This window comes from Danio aesculapii, chromosome 6 (genome assembly GCF_903798145.1).
Source record: "Danio aesculapii chromosome 6, fDanAes4.1, whole genome shotgun sequence".
Classification (NCBI taxonomy): domain Eukaryota; kingdom Metazoa; phylum Chordata; class Actinopteri; order Cypriniformes; family Danionidae; genus Danio; species Danio aesculapii.
The window spans coordinates 57701598-57721773 of record NC_079440.1 but is presented as its reverse complement, the minus strand read 5'-3'; the positions used below and the strand labels follow the sequence as shown (position 1 = coordinate 57721773).

The window sequence follows — 20176 nt, the reverse complement described above, 5'->3', positions numbered from 1 at the left end:
TCTAACTACATGAGCTAAGTCAGCAACTGGTGGCCCAGGAGCAGAGGAGAAACAAAGTTAGTCCACAACATATGAGTTCCAAAAAAAATACAGTCTTTACTGAAGAAAACTTTACAAAAAGGAGAGACAATGTATCTCTCTACAGCCAGGGTTGAAAAAGTACAACAAAAATAGGAAAGCCGAGCTTCCTAAAATACATACAAAATAAAATAGACACGAGGGTCTCAGAACAATCAAACAGGGCTATAGCAAGCAAACAGACAGACAGACAGACTTGAGAATAGCTTAACTGGACTCTGGACGAGGCAGCAAGAGGTAGAGTTCAGGACTGAACACAGAGCAGGATATGAAGTGATCTTATATAGGGCAAAGATCAGGTGGTGGTGATTAGGCTGATTACAGGGGAGTTTGGAGGAACAAGAGTCACTACCGCCATCTAATGTGGGGGAGAATAGGGCAATATCTGCGCCCCCTGGTGGGTTGGAGGACGTGATAAAGTGCTGAGATATTACAATTATATTATACTACATTATATTATATTATATTATATTATATTATATTATACTATATTATATAATTATCATAATATCGACATATCAAAATGTCAACATCATAATATATTTTAATATGAGACACAATGACTAACTTTATTAACAATTAACAATAAAAAATAAAAATAAAGGCTTTCTTCTAAAAATATTTAGCAAAAAAGGGACTTTTACATTTTATTTGACTCTAATTTATTAAATATTACCTAATTTGATAAGTTGAAAAAATATGAATAAACAAATGATAAACAAATATAAAAATCATTTACCGCAAAATATGAAGCTGATCAAATTAAATTTATTCTTTCATTCATTTTCCTTCGGCTTAGTCTCTATTTCAGGGGTCACCACAGTGGAATGAACCAGGAACTTATCCAGCATATGTTTTACACAGCGGATGCCCTTACAGCTGCAATCCATCACTGGGAAACACCCATACACACTCATTCACACACACACTACAGCCATTTTAGCTTACCCAATTCACCTATAGCGGATGTGTTTGGACTGTGGGGGAAACAGGAGCACCTGGAGGAAACCCACACCAACATGGGAAGAACATGCAAACTCCACACAGAACTGCCAACTGGACAAGCTGAGACTTGAACCAGCGACTTTCTTGCTGTGAGGCCAAAGTGCTAACAGCTGAGCCACTGTGTCACCCTTGATTAAATATCTTTATCTTAAAAATGACGAAAAAATAACTAAAGTTTAAAAGATTATTTAAAAAAAATCTAATGGGTTTATCTGAGAACAACATACTGTATTTGGGAATGTCTTGATCGACCAATCAGACTCAAGTAATAATATTTATACTTATCGTCAGCTAATTTAACTTTATTATAAAATGTTCCCTGCAGTGCCTTAAATCCACCAGCTTTACCTTGTTATCCTGAAAGTCATAATCCAAAGAATATTGAAGCTTTCCCAGTTTCTCCACTTCTTTCTCCTCTTCCTCTTTCTCCTCCTCTGTCAAACCGGTTTCTCCTTCTTCATCGTCATCATCCTGTTGTTTCTGCGGGGCAAATGTTAAAAATTTTAATCACGTTGACATCTGGAATATGAGTATATGTGGTTCCTGTCTATAAGCATGCCACAAGCTCAGGGCCCGGTCAGTTGCAGACAGTACAGGTTGGAGAGATGCTTTTCTATTTTAATCTGTCAAATCAGACTTGGAGTAATGCTGTCATTCAGGGCTGGATGTTGAAAATGACTCGAGTTCGCAATTTTTATTGGTAACACTTTTGCTGTAAAACAGTTTTTTAATACAATTATATTTTGTATAACCACCCATCGGCCACTTTATTAGGTACACCTGTCCAACTGCTCGTTTACACACATTTCTAATCAGTCAATCACATGGCAGCAACTCAATGCATTTAGGCATGTAGACATGGTCAAGATGACCTGCTGCAGTTCAAACCGAGCATCAAAATGAGGAAGAAAGGTGATTTAAGTGACTTTGAACGTGGCATGGCTGTTGGTGTCAGACGGGCTGGTCTGAGTATTTCAGAAACTGCTTTTCACGCACAACCATCTCTAGGGAAAAATCTGAAAAAGAGAAAATATCCAGTGAGTGGCAGTTCTGTGGGCGCAAATGCCTTGTTGATGCCAGAGGTCAGAAGAGAATGGCCAGACTGGTTCCAGTTGATAGAAAGGCAACAGTAACTCAAATAACCACTCGTTATGTACTCAAATGGCCTCCACAGGCACCAGAGCTCAATCCAATAGAGCACCTTTGGGATGTGGTGGAACGGGAGATTCGCATCATGGATGTGCAGTTTGGTTCTGCAATCTGCAGTTATTTATATATTTATCTGCATATTTCCAGTGCCTTGTTGAATCTACGCCACAAATGTTTAGGGCAGTTCTGAGGGCAAACGGGGGTCCAATCCGGTACTAGTAAGGTACCTAATAAAGTGGCCGGTGAGTGTATATTTAAATGAGCTTTTTGGCAGCAATAGAAAAACACTAGAGGAGATTTTATTGATATGCATAAAGAGTCATGCAAGCATTTTCTCCTCATCTGCATGATAAAATGAACTATTCATCAGTGATGCTCCAGGGAACAAGAGATGACAGCAAATATTTAAAGAAGAACAGGCTCCTTTGTGCTATTCTGGGCATATGAAATGCTGATATGCCGTTCTTTTGTGTTTTTGAACATCATCCAAAAAAAAACTATAATGTGCAGAATACATTTTTTACATTCCTCAAACAGGTCACATTTTCGGCACTATACAGTGGCCCAAAAATATTTGGCAACCAAGCCACACTTTGAAATGTCTGAAAGTGATTTAGTGGTAATAGCATTAACATTCAGAGTAGGGCTGCACGATACTGAAAAATCGTATTTATTTTTCCGCGATAAATATTGTGATATGAAAAGATGGTTTAAGTAGCTCTATTTGGCGATTTTCTGGTGAGTCGAACAGTATTCAGGTATAAAAATGGAATAATCACAATGTTAAGTGCTTTTCTTCCTTTGCTTCGTCCTGTTTCTAGTCCAAATATCTAAAAGTTCTTAGATCAGGTAATAATATTGTTTTGTTTCCACCCTACTAAGAAGAAATTAATAGCTATTTTCTTTAAAATAATCTAAATGATCTGCCAGTGTGGTAGGTAAAATAATCTTGTTTTTGCTTTAAAAATTAAGATATTTGGACTAGAAACAAGACAAAAATTCTAAGTAAGAAAAACCTTTTTGTTGCATAAATCGTATCAATTCTGTATAAATAATTATATAAAGTAAATCTTTGTTACACCTTCAAACATATTTTTTTGTGCTCAAATGTTCTAAACTCTCTTAAAATGATCAGTCACAGGCCTTCAAAACACATGCAAACTCTACAAATCACATGTGTTCTGTGGGTCCTGGTCAAATATAATCCAGACTCAACATTGCATAGATGCGCACATTCGATATTGATGCTGAAACTACATATTGTGCAGCCCTAATTCATAGACATTATTACTATCATGAGTACCCGTATTAACCCTTTATCAGGCGAATAACCATATCTGGTAACTTCATTGAGTTTTTTGTTTTCATATTATTTTAGGTCATAAAATGTCTTGTAATAATCCCTAATGATATGGGAAATTTCAATAAGTATTTCAATGAGTGCCCTATAAAGGGTTAACAACCTCTCACGTTAAGAAAATACTATACACTGAATGTGTTTAATTTTTTAAGAAATTAAATTTCAGCATAATATATCAAATCAAGCCTCATCCATATGTCTCAAATGCAACTTGCCCAGCAGGCAAAAGACATAACATCAGATTGATGTTGTGCGCCAACGACGTTGGACGTTGCATTTTGTTTGGAAATGAAAATCAGGTTGACGTCAGAACCCAACATCAGGCAGACGTCAATGTCCAACATCGGACAGACATTGCATTTTGGTTACTTTTTAAAGCCACCTAAAAACAACAAAATATCATAGTCTAATGATATTACAGCTTGACGTGGCTTGCGTGGACCTTACCAATATGACGTCTATCAGACGTTGGAGTTTGGTTGCCAAAGCTGAGGAATAAATGTCAGTATTTGACATCAATATGAAGTTGGTTTAAGATGTTGGCTCAACGTTGAATTTTGGCCACTTTCTAACACAAACTAAAATAAAAAATAAAAATATCAACGTCATCTTTATTGGATGTCAAAATAATGTTGTCCTTAGATGCTGGTGACCTAAATCTAACCGAATATTAACGTCTTATGACATTGTGTGTCTGCTGGGTGGTATGATATTTTGCTATCTAATGAAATTACATTCAAATATTTCCAAGTGTGGTTGAAGTGTCCAAATAGTTTTTGAGGTCACTTTATGTAATGATGCATACTTATATGTGTAATATAATGCAATATATTATGAGAACATTACAATTCGAGGCTCAAAGTTATTTCTTAAATTCTAAATCTTCAATGATAACAAGAAAATAAAGAATTTTTGTAATGTGCCACCAAAGAAAATTGCCACTCTCAAGTCAGTTCCTAACCATATCCATATATCAACAAATTAAAGGGCACAGCAGAAAATGTACTAGAATGTAAAACAAATTGGTAATTTTCCATGTATTAAAAAATGAATTACTACTTTTTCGTTACAGTAAATTCAACTGATTATATGATCATAAAACTGCAAACAGCTCATGACAAGCAGACATGATGTTTTACATTTACGCCTTACTGCTTTTAGTGCAATTAAACAGCCGTGCCCTTTAACACATGCATTCAGTGTGAGTCTTGTGGGTCTTCTCTTACTAACTCTAAACAGGATTAGTGAGTTAATTAGTTATTCCATTCACACCTCCTACACATTTATGCCTCTTTGTTATTGCATTATGGTTATTTTTTAGTCCACTTAAGTGGGGTTTCCATTTGCATTGTAACTTTCCTTTGTTTTTAATTGTATTGTCATCAAGCAGCAGGTACAAAAGGCTTAAAACAAGGAAGTTACAACAGCCATTCCATCCAATCCCACCCACGCGGTGCTTGCCAAACAGCTGTGCCGTTCATCTGTCCACCTACCGTAGCGCCGACGCCATGAGCGTCAAGAAATGCGGCGCATTAGACACATAGCAGGAGGAAGGAGAGCAGAGAGAGAGGGAGAGGTTGAACTCACGACACACCAAAAAACAGAACGAAACACAGTCAAGACAGTGAACAACACCAAGAGCACCAGTCTGAGAAATGACACACTGCGATGCTTGTGAAATCTGTATGGAATGCATAGGTTTGGCATACAAAAGTTTTAAAAGCCATGCTATAAATCAATATTATGAAGAATTTATCGACAAAGAATTACCTAAGGTGAGCGTTTACGTTTCAGACACACTCTCCCAATTCAAAACTAGATTAAAGACCTGTTCAGTAAAGCATACACTCAGTGCACCACTTAGCGGGTTTTCACACAGGTTTCTGCATCTTGTTTATATACACTATGAACAGCAGCTAAGCTAATTATTCTCTTTATTCTCCATTTCCACCTGGGGATACTCTTCCCGAGGCCCTCAGACTATGCAGAGTCACTGATTTGATCCAAGACCAACGACGAGATGATCCTAAGGTTTCCATAATCCTGGACCAGGCCGTATCCTGAGCAGCTACTGTGGTGGTCATGGAGGTGTGGAGAGCATGAGACTGATTCCTGTGACGCTGCAGGGAGGTCCAGCTTGCTGCCTCCAGCGCCTAGACTGCAGCTCTGCAGAAGACGTTTGGCCAGTGGAGAAATGGTCCTGCCCAACTGAGTCTGGTTTCTCTCAAGGTTTTTTAATTCTTCACTTTCGCCAATTGGTGAAGTTTTTTCCTCGCCGCTGTCACCACTAGGTTGCATGGTTCGGGATCTGTAGAGCTGCGCATTGATGGATTTGCTCTTCAGTGTTTGAACTCTCAGTAGTGATTATTAAATCACACTGAACTGAGCTAAACTGAACTGAACTTCAACATTGAAAACTGGACTACACTGTTTCAGTTTACTATAATCGCTTTGACACAATTAAATTATTACATTACAAAAGCTACATTATAAAAGCGCTATACAAATAAAAGTGAATTGAATTGAATCATTCACTCAACTGTTTTGTTCAGAAGCACTAATAAACAACAAATTAATTCATTATCCTAATAAATGACTCTGTAAATCCTTAATAATTTGACTTGGAGCTGCTTTAAAATACAAGTTGCAACTGTTATCGTACAGAATTACTGGTTATGTTTTAGAGAAAATGTAGGTTGTATAAAAATAATATAAAATTTGATTAAAGGGCACCTATGATGAAAGTCAACTTTTGTAAGCTGTTTGGACAGAACACTGTGTAGGTATAGTGTGTCCACAGTCATATTGGAGTGATATAAACCCAACAAGTCTCTTTTTAAAAAAATCCTGACATTAAAATAGGATCCAAATCCTAGTGATTTTGAGGCCCACCACAACGTGATATAGGAGTGCAGTTTTCCCCGCCCACTGAATTGATTGACAGGTGCCATGTTTCTATAATAACACGTATACACATAATCACAGAACATTTTTTTGCTAATTTTTTTCAACTCTCTGTGATTTTTATACGTTTTATAAATTTAAAACAGAGCATGTTTGTAATAAAATCACTATGTAATTCTTAACCGCTATAATCACCACGGCCGCACTGGTGTCAGTAAACGTGCATATATGTATGAGTGTGTGTGTACTGCAAACAGCATTTGTGTGTGACTTATCATTTGAGAAAGGCTTGAATAAACTCCACCACAAATACATCAAATAAACTTGGTATTTTTGATTAATGAGCTGTATTTCAGCTTCATCTGTGTCCGTCTCTATCACTGACGGCTGTTTATCTGAAGTAGCACATGATGAGAAGCAGACACGCATGTGGGAACGGTGGGCGGGGAGAAGCAGCTCATTTGTATTTAAAGCCACAGGCTACAAAATTCAGACACCAAAATGGGCAGATTCTGGAGGCTATAATAAATTATCTAATAGATATTTTGAGCTGAAACTTTACAGACACATTCTGGAGACACCAAAGGATTATCTTACATCTTGTAAAAGGGGTAAAATAGGTGCCCTTTAACCCCTTCACTATATATAACTTAATATATACACTTATTTTGTAGAATGACCTTTAAAGCTTCTGTTTCACTGTATGATCATAATCACATGGGCGACACACTCTTGTTTTGAAACATCTAGTGCGTCATTTCTCTTCAAAGAAAACAAAACACTCACAATTACTGACAAACACAATAAAGCAAACCATGAAGCTAATCACATAACAGACTCTCCTTCATTAGATCAACCCACACTAAAGTGGTCTGATAGCATTTCTTAACGAAGCAACACTAATTTGAGCTGATGTGCCCAGTTAACACAGAAGTACATATCACATGGTTTTAACTTTACAATTAAACAGAAGTGTGCATCCGCTACATTATTAAACGCTGTCATGATGGATGCCCTGTTACATACATCTCCGCCCTGCATGTTCTTCATGTTGAAGCCGTCCTTTCCCTTTTTGCCTTTCTTGTTCTTCTTCTTCTTACAGCAGCATTTCTTGATGATACAGAAGCAGCAGGTGAGGACGAGGAGGGCGGCCACTACAGCGATGGCGATGAGCGCCCATGGAGGCACTGCAAAGCATCATAGGAACAAAATCAGACATATTTATTTAAATGATAGGCAGTGTTACATCTTGATGGTGAACAACCAAATAGCATAGCTCAATTTGATGAAGTATTACAAATATAAACATGCTTTCAATTGCAAAATTAAAGCTGCCCACATTACAAAATACTATAGTAAATTATAGTTCTTCTGACCCATACACAGAATGAAACAGCAGAATGAAACACCAATTCTGAGCCATACTAGTAAAGTGTATTATACTGAATTAAATGCTACAACATAATGTAGTAATATATATAGTGAACTGTTATATTGTAATAAATATGGTACTTTAGTTTTTAGTACAGAAATAAACTGGTAAGGTGTAATATTCCCAATATCTGGACTGTTCTCTGAGCTAAACTTATAATGTCATCATGATTTTTAGATTAAAAACATCATAATTTAAAATTGTCGACTACTTCGACTCATTTTTGTATTGTTTTTGAGTCCCTCATCAGAACTCTCTGTTTAAAAATGGGGCGTGGATGATTGTAGACTTAGAAGTAACCACCCACTGCTCTGATTGGCTAACAGTTTTGCATATTAACAGGGCTAAACATGCAGTACAGTAAACATAGGCATTAATCTTCTGTGGAGGCGGAGCTTATCCACCCTATTATGTCATTGAATAAAAGATTCCAGAACCTGTTGTTTTGGAAAACTGCCTTCAATATAAGCTGATTTCAGAGGAACCACACAGTTCTGAGTTCTGAAATTTACAGGATGTTTTTAAAGTGATATGACTTCTTACATATCAAAAAATTAAGGGTATTTTGGTTTATCAGTTTATGACCCCTTTAAACAGAGCTAACTGTAATTGTATGCTGACTTCAAGCTGAAAACAGATTACTTTAATGTCACTGATTTAAAAAGCAGTCGGGTTTGGTAGCATCTTTGAGGGTTCAAGGAAACCCTGGAGTATTTTTAACAGGTTTGTGTGCATTGAGCATCAATTAAGAACACGTTAGCACCTGCTAGCTTTAAGTGTTGGGAAAACTGGTTAATTTTGAGCTTTTGTCAGCAAATTTCATCTTCCGGGTTTGAAATCATTATCATTATAATTTCTTTGCATTTTAACCTCGTAAATTATAAAATCGTGCATCATCTCATGTGTCGATTTATATTTAGTCTGAGTTGGTGAGCCAATTACTGACAGTTGTTCGTGCCCCTCCAGGGCTCGAAATTGTGACCGTTTTGGTCGTATATGTGCTCAAAATTTTATCTATGCGACCTAAAAATATATTTGGGAGCATTTGTGTGAGTGCATAAAATTATTGCCGTGCGACTTGTTTTCACTGCAAAATGTTCACTGCATTCGCATAATTAGGAGACATTCACGCAGCATGCATCTTTGCACCAAACAATGCCAAACGCAGCGCTCAGGAATAGTTTTAAAACAGTTGACAATCAATTTGCTGCAGTAAACGAATCCCGCAATGCCCACCCTGCCCTGCCTTCAAGCTCTTCTTGCTGGCCCACTGCTCTAGAACAGAACGCAATTGGATTGGTTAATATCAGCTGTCAATCACTCAGTTTATATGACAGGGAGCTAGAGCCACGAAAATGTAAAGGTCTGGGGTCTGTTCTTCGTACCTCGCTTCAATGATTTAAGATGATTTGACAGATCCTGGATAACTGATCTCTGGCGAATTTGGTTTTTCAAACAAGTTTACGAATCAGATTAAGATGTCTGGATGACCTGATCTGAGATCGCTGAACTGAATCTATCAATTCCCGAAATCATGATCAGCACTGCAATGATTGGCTGAGGGCACAGCACTGTAATGACATCATCTGATTAATATTCAATTATCCATGTGAGCAAAATTATATACGATTTGTAGTAATTGGTTTGTTAAATATGATTCGCAATAACTTTCCACATTTGTTGTGGGCTGCAGGCATTACACTTTGTGTCAAGAGTGTTTAGAAATTTATTCAGTTTTACATTTAGATCGGATTTTCTTTACTATAGTATAGTCTAGGCCTATTTTAATATATTAATCGGCGTAAGGAATTTAAATTAATTTTGGATCAAAAAAGCATTTTGATATTGGTAAAGGTGTCTGCAACAGGGGAGAACCCCCCAGATTGCATAAGTTTTATTTATATTTTTAAACTTATATGTATATAAACATAAATATTATTAATTATATAATATTAAATAATATTCATTATTATAAATGAGTATATTTACACTTTTTTTTTTTACTATTTTACCAAGTGTATATAATCTATAGGTTACTACTGTAAGAACATAGCAGCATTCGGTACATACTTTCAGTATTTTCTTTGCTTGAAATGAGTCGATCTAATCCTGTTTATATGAAATGAGCCTGGCCCCGAGCAGGTTTGAGCTACCAGAACTCTCACATCAGTTTTGAAGAACGAAACGATCCTGGATCGTGAGGACGGCAAAGTTATTATCGCTAACTTAGTTCATCTCATTCACGTCCAGCAGTACGTGTAGAGGCACATGCAGATTATTTTGGTTTCTTAATTTTGATTAGTGTTGCTTTCAAATGCAATAAATCTATTAATATACAACTTGTAGGTGGGTGTACTTAAATTTTGGCCTGTGAGCCAAAATTTTTAAAGTTAGGAGCATCTGTGCAACCAAGCAAAAAAGTTAATTTCGAACTCTGCCCTCTTTTTTCCCCTGTTCTGCCGGCCACGCCCGCCTAAGGTAGACTAAAGCTACGGTCACACTGGGCTGTGTGTGTGCGAAATTCTGTTGTGCAGCGCTGCGAAAAGGGGCGGGATTAAACACGATGATTAGACATTAATAAAGCGAGCGATTGCTCCATGTTTTAATGTCTGTCCAGAGAGGTCATGTTTTGATCCTCGATTGATCTCACGCAGTCAAGTGATGCGATTTCGCAGGTCAGAGTTCACCAAGCCTGAACTTTGCACCGCAGCATCCTGCGAAACTCAACGCATGACCCTGCGTTTCCGGTCTGACGCATTCGCGTGCGTATGAATAGAAGTCTATGGGAAGAAAAGTCAAGTGTGACCACGGCTTCAAACTGAAATAGGAGGGTTTCATGACCCTTTACGGGATGGACAATTTAGTATTTGCATCTCCAGCAAAATGATGATTGATGTTCTTGATTTAGCAAGAGAGAAATTCCATGCAAATGTAAACCTTCTTATGAAAAAGTTTCACTAAAATAGCGAAACCCTTTTTATTTATTTTTTTGCAGGATTGTATTTTACACTACTGTTAAAATACTCAAAAATGTTTTTGTCAATGTTTTTAAACAATTATATCTAATTTACCAAAGTCACACAAGTGCCGATTTCACATCTGTCACATCCATAATGGAGAGATGTCACATCCATAACAAAGTGTTTTCCTCATAAATGCAAAAATGCTAAATAAAATAAAATCAATCATTTGTGTTCTATAGAGCAGTGGTCCTCAACCACCGGGTCGTGAACTGATACTGGTCCGTGGATCAACTAGTACCGCGGTGCACAAGAAATCATGAATTATTTCAGTTTTATTTATTATCTGAGTCTGAACGATCTTTTATTTAAAAAAAATTTTATTATGAAAAATGACCGTATTCTCTCGCTTACATCTCTGTCACTTGAGCGCCCAAATTTAACCCACAAGCAGCAAAATGAGTAAGAAACAGACGTCTTTAGAGAGTTTCCTTGCTAAGGGGAAAAGGCTCAGTGAAGGACTCATGAACTGCCAAGGAATAGATCCGCAACCAGGGCTTGACATTAACACCCGCTAACCCGCCAAATGCGGGTAGATTTCAACTGTGGCGGGTTAGACAGACACTCCCACTAGCCACTTTGGCTGGTTGAAAATAATTTTTAAATTGCCAGAGCTGCCTCGTCACTGAAGATTAGAAGATTAGTTTATGACCGTTTGTCAATATGTGCACAAATGTGCTCTTAGAATCGAGAAACAGCACGCCTGATAAGTGTTCTGGCGAGCATAAGAAAGCAGGTGAACACCGAATGAGCGGATGATTAGGTGCACAGTGAGACAGGCGATCCTCACTCACTGACGAAGGCTTTTGGGTCGTTCGCACAGCTGCTGTGATGCACACAAGTGCTTAAAAGCTCCATTGTCCCGTGCCTGAAAACGCAACTGGTGCAATTGATTTTCTTTTAAATAGACTGGAAAAAGGAGGTGCTCGTGCACCCACAGTCCTGCTGCTTTCAAGAGCTTGAGATTTTTTGTAAGCAGCAGTGGTTGCCGCTTTCACTTTAACTTTTCTTTGAACAGATAATTGATATGCTTAACTTTGTTAACTCTGTGCATGTGATCATGCTTTCATTATGTTTCATCATGTTTTTCACATGCTTTCTTTTGCTTACAGAAAGTTTTATTAATATGGTTTAATTATCGCCCTTTACAATAACATTGCTTTAATAGGAGATTAACTCTACATTTATGTGTAGTTAACTGGTGATCTGGGACCTTCAGCCAGGACAGACTACTGTGTATAGTTTTAGATACATGAAAATAAATGAATAAATGAATAATTTTTTTTATGCCAGTTGTTTTTTTAAGAACATTTTTGTTAAATTAAAAGGGCATGTATACAGCTATATTTAGCTTGTTTCGACACATTATTTAACATTTTTGGCAAGGAAATAATTAGTTTGGTGTTTCTAGAGAGAAAATTGTTAAAACCTTAGTGCTGAGTCCTAAAAAGTCTTGTGAAATAAAACGAATTGCAATCCGACACTATGAAACCCCAACACATACAGGTCACAGCACACAAAAAAGTGAAATGAATAAGGAGGCATGTGGACATAACACACAATTTAAATCAAGTAATTTTAGCGTGCCAAAGTCAAATTTATGCATATAAAATATATTTTCTTAACAACGAAATTGTGGCTAGTGAAAATGCCGGGTGGCTAGTAACGTTGGAAAACTACAAGCCACAGTGGCTGGTGATCAAAAAAGTTAACGTCAAGCCCTGTCCGCAGCCCATTTGTCAACAAATCAGGTGAATCCAGCATGTGTGTGGAAGAAGAAGATCATCTGCTGGAGATCACAAATGATGGCAGCCATTTAGGGGCCATTCGCAAATCGCATCTTATCTAGTGTTCACGCAAGTTCGTTATTTCCAATGGAGATGTGCTGCTTCTAGACACAACCAGTTGAATGAATGCCACAAGCACACTGCAATTTACGTGACCAGAACTGATCAATCAGCTTCAGCTTGTATGGAATATTAGTTTCGGTAAGACTAAATATCTCAGACAAACTCAGAACACCCAAACACTGCAGCGCTTTATAATTTTCTTCATAAGTAAAACTTGTATCAGAGTGACAGCAATGTTTTGTCATCCTCTGAGAAAATGATTGATAGTCTCCTAGCAATCTACGAACCACCGCCCACCGGTCCGTGGTAAAATTGTCAAGCGTTGACCGGTCCGCCATCTAAAAATGTTGGGGACCACTGCTATAAAGAGTCAGCCCTGCAGATGTCACATCCATAACGCTGGAACTGCTCATGACTGTAAAGCATCTGTGCAGGACTTACATGGGATTTTATCGATCTCGTTGAGGAACTTGCTTTTGATCTCTTCGAAGACGTCGTTTTTGTTGACGGTGCCCTCAGACTCTGTGGAGTTGTCCGCCGGTGTGGAGACGGCAGGGGCCATGGTCATGGTGTGGGATGGGTGGGTGCCCCCCGGGCCCGTGGGCTCCGGACCCACCATGGCTTCAGGCTTCTTTTTGAAGAGGTTCCACTTCATGATCTCTGGCTTGACCAATCAGTGACCCTGGAGGAGTAAAAAAAGAGGAGATCAGATGGCTTCACACACATGGATTTTATTGATTTGATGCCAAGCGATGAAAAGGAGACATAAATTAAACTGAGCTGCTTTATAGCATGACGTGAACTGATAACTGATAATGAATTCTACAATGCTGACTGAATAACTACAATGGGCTATGCACAGCTAATGTTTTTCAGCCAATGATTATCTCCTGTAAGGTTTATGTGACTATTTTCAATTTTATAAGGTTTCTTTTACAGCATCGATGTTGTAATGTAATGTAATGAAAAATACAAACTTATAGACATCAGCATTCATTTAGTTTTTCAAGTGTAAAATGAGATGAAAGGAGCAGCAGGCGAAACTCCAATGGAAATACTGTGCTAAAATAAATGTTCATGCTTTATAGACATGGTGCAGATCAATGTAATTTAATGCAGTGCTTCTTGTCCGGTCTGAGACCCACTTTATATCGTATATCAATCAGGCTGTGAAGATCACTGATTTTTAAAGAAATCAGATCTCAAACGTGGCGATTTTGTAATGGCGCAACAGTTCACCGGAAGGCTTGGGCTGACTGACTGAAAATGTAAAGTCCCTGTACATATACCCTATTATAGGGTGAGCTGCATCAACAGTGAGTGACTAAATCAAGATGAATGATGAACAATGACATCTGTAATCTGTAGAGCTGCTAATTGCAGAATTTAATTTGTTTAATAACTGAAACACTGATCTGGCAACACTGATACTCTTTATGAACAGAAATGAATTAACACTGAACTGAATTGAAAAATATCTTACTTTTAAAGCACATCATAGCTAACGTAAACTAGTTTTATAATTCATGAAATATAGCTGAACTGATCTAGTTTTATATTTAATCAGTTGTAAAAACATTGACACTGTTGTTCAACTGAATTGAATGAGCCATGAATCACTTCAACTGAATCAATGGTTCACTGCACTGAGCGAAATAATGGTATTGTCTTCTTTAGAGCTGCATATTGTGAACATGTTTAATAATTCGCCAAAAGAAGGCTGCTTTATAGCATAAACTGAATTGCTTCAGTAATAATAATAATAATAAGCTTGTGCTTCATCCCACTCCATTTTCGACCATGTTGAAATGTATTCTTTTGTTAATGATATTTTATGTATGATACTTTGTTCGAAAATAAATAAATAAAATAAAATAAAATAAAATCAAACTGATCATCAGCTGAATGCTGACATTATTGTCATCTTTAAAGCGGTTTATAGCCGAATTTAACATGTTTTTATTAATTATAGCTGAACTGATCTTGTTCCACAACTGCCTAGTTTTACAAATCTGATATGGTTATTGAATGGAATGAATCTAACACTGAATCAGATTAAATGACTCAACACTCTACCAAACTGAGTTGAATACTTAATAATATTGTCTTTTCAGAGCTGATTATGGATTAATTGAACTAGACACTGAATTTGACTGAATTGCTAAACTGAATTGAATTAACATTGAATCAAACTGAATCAACATTGAACTTAATTAAACTAAATCTTAATATTAAAAGTTGCCTACAGCTAAAATGCAACACTGACAGTGTTACTTAACTGAGCTAAAATAACACTGAATCAATTCAACTGACTCAATAGTGAACTGACCTGAGCTGATTTATGGGATTTTCTTCTTTGGAGCTGCTTACATATTTTTTAATTTAGTAACTTTACAATGTCACTGAATTAAACTGAACAAACAAACAGTGAGTAGATTTAAGCTGGAAATGTACCAATTTAATCATATTTAATGTAGTTTGTATACGGGCTGCACAACATATGGAAAAAAATATCATTATTGTGATAATAGTATACACAATATCTGTGAAACAGAGAAGTACAATAAATAAAAATGAATTATTTGATGCACTAAGAATTTGTGTTTTGCATGCTTAGGTTATTTATCCAAATTTAACCAATCAGACTAGGCCTTAATATTATTAAACACGCCTCCCCAGTTGGTGCTGTTCTGCTATTGGCTAGAGCAGCCTATAAAGTGAACCTTGAGCTAAAAATAAGCTGAGAAAATAAAGAAGACCTATAATAGAGAGTAAGAATAAAAGTATATGCAGATTTTTTTCAGTCATTCATAGTTTTAAAGTTTAAAAGTTTGCACCAACATGGTAACTCAGTGGTTAGCACTGTCACCTCACAGCAAGAATGTCGCTGGTTTGAGTCCCGGCTGGGTAAGTTGGAATGTCTGTGTGGAGTTTCATGTCCCTGTGTTGGCATGGGTTTCTTTTGGGTGCTCTGGTTTCCCCCACAATTCAAAGACATGCGCTACATGGGTGTTTCCCAAGCGGCAACCTCCCGCTCTCCCTCGGGAAGCCAATACGGAAGTAACTGAAACTGCAATTCATCAAAATTCCGCTAGTCCTGGCTCCATAATAGAGCAAATTGCAATTGAGCCCACTGTTAGAATGGCCAACTTTACAGCAGAAAAAAAGGTGTTTACAAAAAGAACGATTTTGGTTCATATAGCTATTATTACCCTTCATGACAACTGTGAGGGGGGTGAATTTTTTTATAACTCATCCATTTCCTTTATATTAGGGTATATTAAGTTTGCATAATTAAGGGCGTGGCCACTTGAGTGACAGCTAGGTCTCGCTGGTCATCGTCACTTCACCTCAGCTGAATCCGGCAGATTAGCCACTGATCTCGGCATATTCATCGTATTTTTGTGTTGTTTTATGTGGCTTTACACAGTCAGTAGCATTTTGGGATTATTTCTTCCCGGCTGGGTCAGTTAGCATTTCTGTGTGGAGTTTGCATGTTCTCCCCGTGTTGGCGTGGGTTTCCCCCACAGTCCAAAGACATGCGCTATAGGTGAATTGAATAAACTAAATTGTCCTTAGTGTATGTGTGTGAATGTCTGAGAGTTTAGGTGTTTCCCAGTACTGGGTTGCAGCTGGAAAGGCATCCGCTGTGCAAAAAAATATGCTGGATAAGTTGGCGGTTCATTCCACTGTGGTGACCCCTGAAGAAAAAAGGAACTAAGCCGAAGGAAAATGAATGAATGATGTTGTTTGTTTGTTATCGCTGAGTTTATTGAGATCAGAAAAAAATCTTTTCCCTTTTTATTTGAGTTTGATCATTACATTAATAAATGATAGCTAATAAATCTAGCATTTCTTCAGAGAAATGTCATATCACGGGGAATATTGTTATCACAACACATGCTCAACAAAATTGCATATTCTCCCACTATCGTGCAGCCCAACTTTGCATGTTATTTTCCTGTTTATTCCTGTGCAGATGCTTTGAAATCTGCACTTTATAAAGCACTTTAGAAATAAATGAGCAGACACTTCTAGACGCCTGGAATGCTTTTAGTCTTAAAGATGAAAGAACAAGAAAAGCTCTCCGTCTGTGATGTCGGAAGGTGCAGCTTTTAAGGAAAACTCAAATGCAATTTCCACAGCATGCGTATTATTATGAGGAACTTCAAACCAGAAGCTTCTTATCAAATAAATGACCATGAAGCAAGTGAAAATAAAACAAGGTTAAGACCTCATGGAACCAATACGCTTGGTGGACGGCTCTTTTAATAATGAAATGGATGGCTTTGCATTTAAATAATGAAGGAGTTGGGACGTTAAAGGTTGCATTGGAAGATAAACGGCAGAGACACTGCATGCGCACTGCAGAACAAAACAGAGACAGTCTGTCCTGGGACGCCTCAGTGCTTTCCTCTTGTTCTGGATCCAGTAAGTTTAGCACTGTAGTTATAAAACAGCATCAGATCCAGCCTTATTACTTAAATTGCCTTCTTTTATATGCATTGCAACAGATACGGGAGAGAAAAGTGTCTCTTGTATTGGACTTTCCCTGAAGGATTTAGCATTAAAATGTCAAATAATATCTGCTGGAACTTCTGATAGCACCTTGTGAATGAAAATGTTTAGTAAATGAGAGCTGCTTGGTTGACAGGTTGTACGTTGTGCTAGTTATTATTTCTAATGAAATGAAGCAGCAGGATGATGCAAGTTTAGGAAACTATTTTGAAATATATGGAGATATATGTGCATGAAATGGTAAATAAAAACGTGTGAATAATCTGGTGTCACGATCACCAGTGATCTAAGCCTATGCAGATTGCTGGAGAACTACACATTGGCCACTACATGAACTACAACTACCAGGATGCTTTGCACCAATCACTTAGCCACAGCGGACAGTTATTTGGACACACATACAGCTGCTGTTTAATCCCACTGATTTAATGAACTATATATACACCACACATTCACATGTGAATACTCTGGTGTCACGATCACCAGTGATCTAAGCCTATGCAGATTGCTGGAGAACTACACATTGGCCACTACATGAACTACAACTACCAGGATGCTTTGCACCAATCACTTAGCCACCGCGGACAGTCATTTGGACACACATACAGCTGCTGTTTAATCCCACTGATTTAATGAACTATAAATACACCACACATTCACACAAACTTTGCTGAGTCTTATTTACTGTTAGTATTACGAAGTGTTTTCCTTGTCTTCCTGTTTTGTTTTGTTTTTTTTTAACCTTTTTTGTGTTATTGTTTATGCTGCTATGCCACCTGTCCTGACCATTTGCCTGTTATTTTGATCACGTTCTTTAGATTACCCTCCTGCTCCAGTTTGTACTTGTTTAACCATTGCCTGCCTGTCTACTCTTGATTATTAAACTGCATGTGGATCTTCATCTTCATTGCCCTGACCCGTATGTTACAACTGGATGACAACCAGGTTGAAAATGTGTTTTATTTTATAGATATATCTAACAATCAAAAAATATTGCATCCATATTTTTTCAGGTAACTTATTTTTGTTTATTTAAAGAGAAACAGAAAAAAAAACAATTAAATGTAATTATTATTATTAAATTTAATTTAATTCACAAATTAATAATCTTAGTAATCTTTTATTGTCTGCTGAAATATCTTCACCTAAGCCTTTTACTGTGCTCACTGTCAATAAGATAAAATTAAAAAAGAAAAGAAAAGCAGATAAAAAAATACTGAATGACAATCAGGAAAAAAGCAATAGATAGATACATAAAATAATACTGATAGATCCATAAAACAACAATTAACATAAAAAAATTTGATAAAATGCTTTTTTTATATTAAAAACAATAAAAAATAAATTAATACAGTTAATCATAAAAATAATACTAAAATATCAATAATATTATTAATAATAATTAATTATTATAAGAATAAATCTAATTGATATTAATTATATTACTGCCTTCACTATCAATAATGTAAATAAAAAAGAAAAGAAAAAAAAATATTTATATTATATATATAAAATATACATAGATATATTAAAATAAAAAATAATTTCAGACCAGAAATTTAAACAAAAGTTTGAAATTAAAATTTATATATATATATATTCATTCATTTTCTTTTCGGCTCATTCCTTTTAATAATCTGGGGTCGCCACAGCGGAATGAACCACCAACTTATCCAGCATATGTTTTACGCAGCGGATGCCCTTCCAGCCGCAACCCATCACTGGGAAACCCATACACACTCATTCGCACACACACACACACTATGGACAATTTAGCTTACCCAATTCACAAATTCATTTTCACAGTATGTCTGATAATATTTTTTCTTCTGGAGAAAGTCTTATTTGTTTTATTTCGGCTAGAATAAAAGCAGTTTTTAATTTTTTAAAAACCATTTTAAGGTCAAAATTATTAGCCCCTTTTAAGCTATATATTTTTTTGATTGTCTACAGAATAAGTATATATAATTATTATTATATAAATACAAACTCCACACAGAAATGCCAACTGACCCAGCCAGGACTTGAACAGTGACCTTCTTGCTGTGAGGCGGCAACTAATTAGCAGCTAATTAAATAATTTAATTTAATCAACTAATTAAAAAAAACTCACTGTGTGTCTAAATGATTCCAGACTATTTAAGTAAACAAACATATCTAGTTTGTAAATTGCAGTGTATCACACAAGATAATCGATCTAAAGTGTGTAAGTTTAAAATACATTAAATATATATATATATATATATATATATATATATATATATATATATATATATATATATATATAGCTGCTGTCATTGACTTCTGCTTTTTAGGATTTTCAGGAAAAATATAATACGACCGGCTCTTTCCCCACCACCCAACCATAAATACTAATCAATACTAATCTAACCAAAGCCAGATATTGACTATCATCTACACTCCCTCCTCTCCTCAGCAAGAATCCAATGGCTTTGATTTAGCAAATTCACATTTCTCGGATAAATCTCCAGAAGGACTCCATCTTCAGCCTCAACACATGCAAAACCCAATCTGCAGCATTTAGGCTCAATCAGTGCTGATAGCGGCGTTTGAGGACTGGCATTGATTTTGTGGAGCAGCTGGACATTTATCTGCTGCTCTACTCACCTGCTGCGAGCCGCTGACATTTGAGCTGGAGATGCTATTATTGACTGACAACAGCGCAGCACCATCTCTGCTCCCCGAGAGGAGACGATGTGGTGAAAGCGGCCTTTACATTCACACACATATATACACACACACACCCTGACAGTGTTGAGGAGGCTCCAGCACAACTGAAGTGTGTTTTCAGCAGTCCAGGATGACTGGTCATTTTCCCAGTAGGAAACTAATAGTACAT

General features: G+C 36.8%; 1 protein-coding gene across 3 annotated transcripts in view; it reads right to left on the bottom strand.

The window, feature by feature from the left end:
• Positions 1-20176, bottom strand: part of LOC130231161 (synaptotagmin-2) — a 115955-nt gene that overhangs the window by 21124 nt on the left and 74655 nt on the right. For 2 of the 3 annotated variants that reach the window (XM_056460602.1, XM_056460603.1), the window contains exons 2-4: positions 13240-13480; positions 7523-7683; positions 1432-1563 (exon numbers count right to left, since the gene is read on the bottom strand). In XM_056460602.1, coding sequence (XP_056316577.1) covers positions 1432-1563; positions 7523-7683; positions 13240-13453 — 507 coding nt within the window. In that variant the 5' untranslated portion in view covers positions 13454-13480. The remainder of the gene's footprint in view (positions 1-1431; positions 1564-7522; positions 7684-13239; positions 13481-20176) is intronic. The other variant, XM_056460604.1, reaches the window with a different exon arrangement.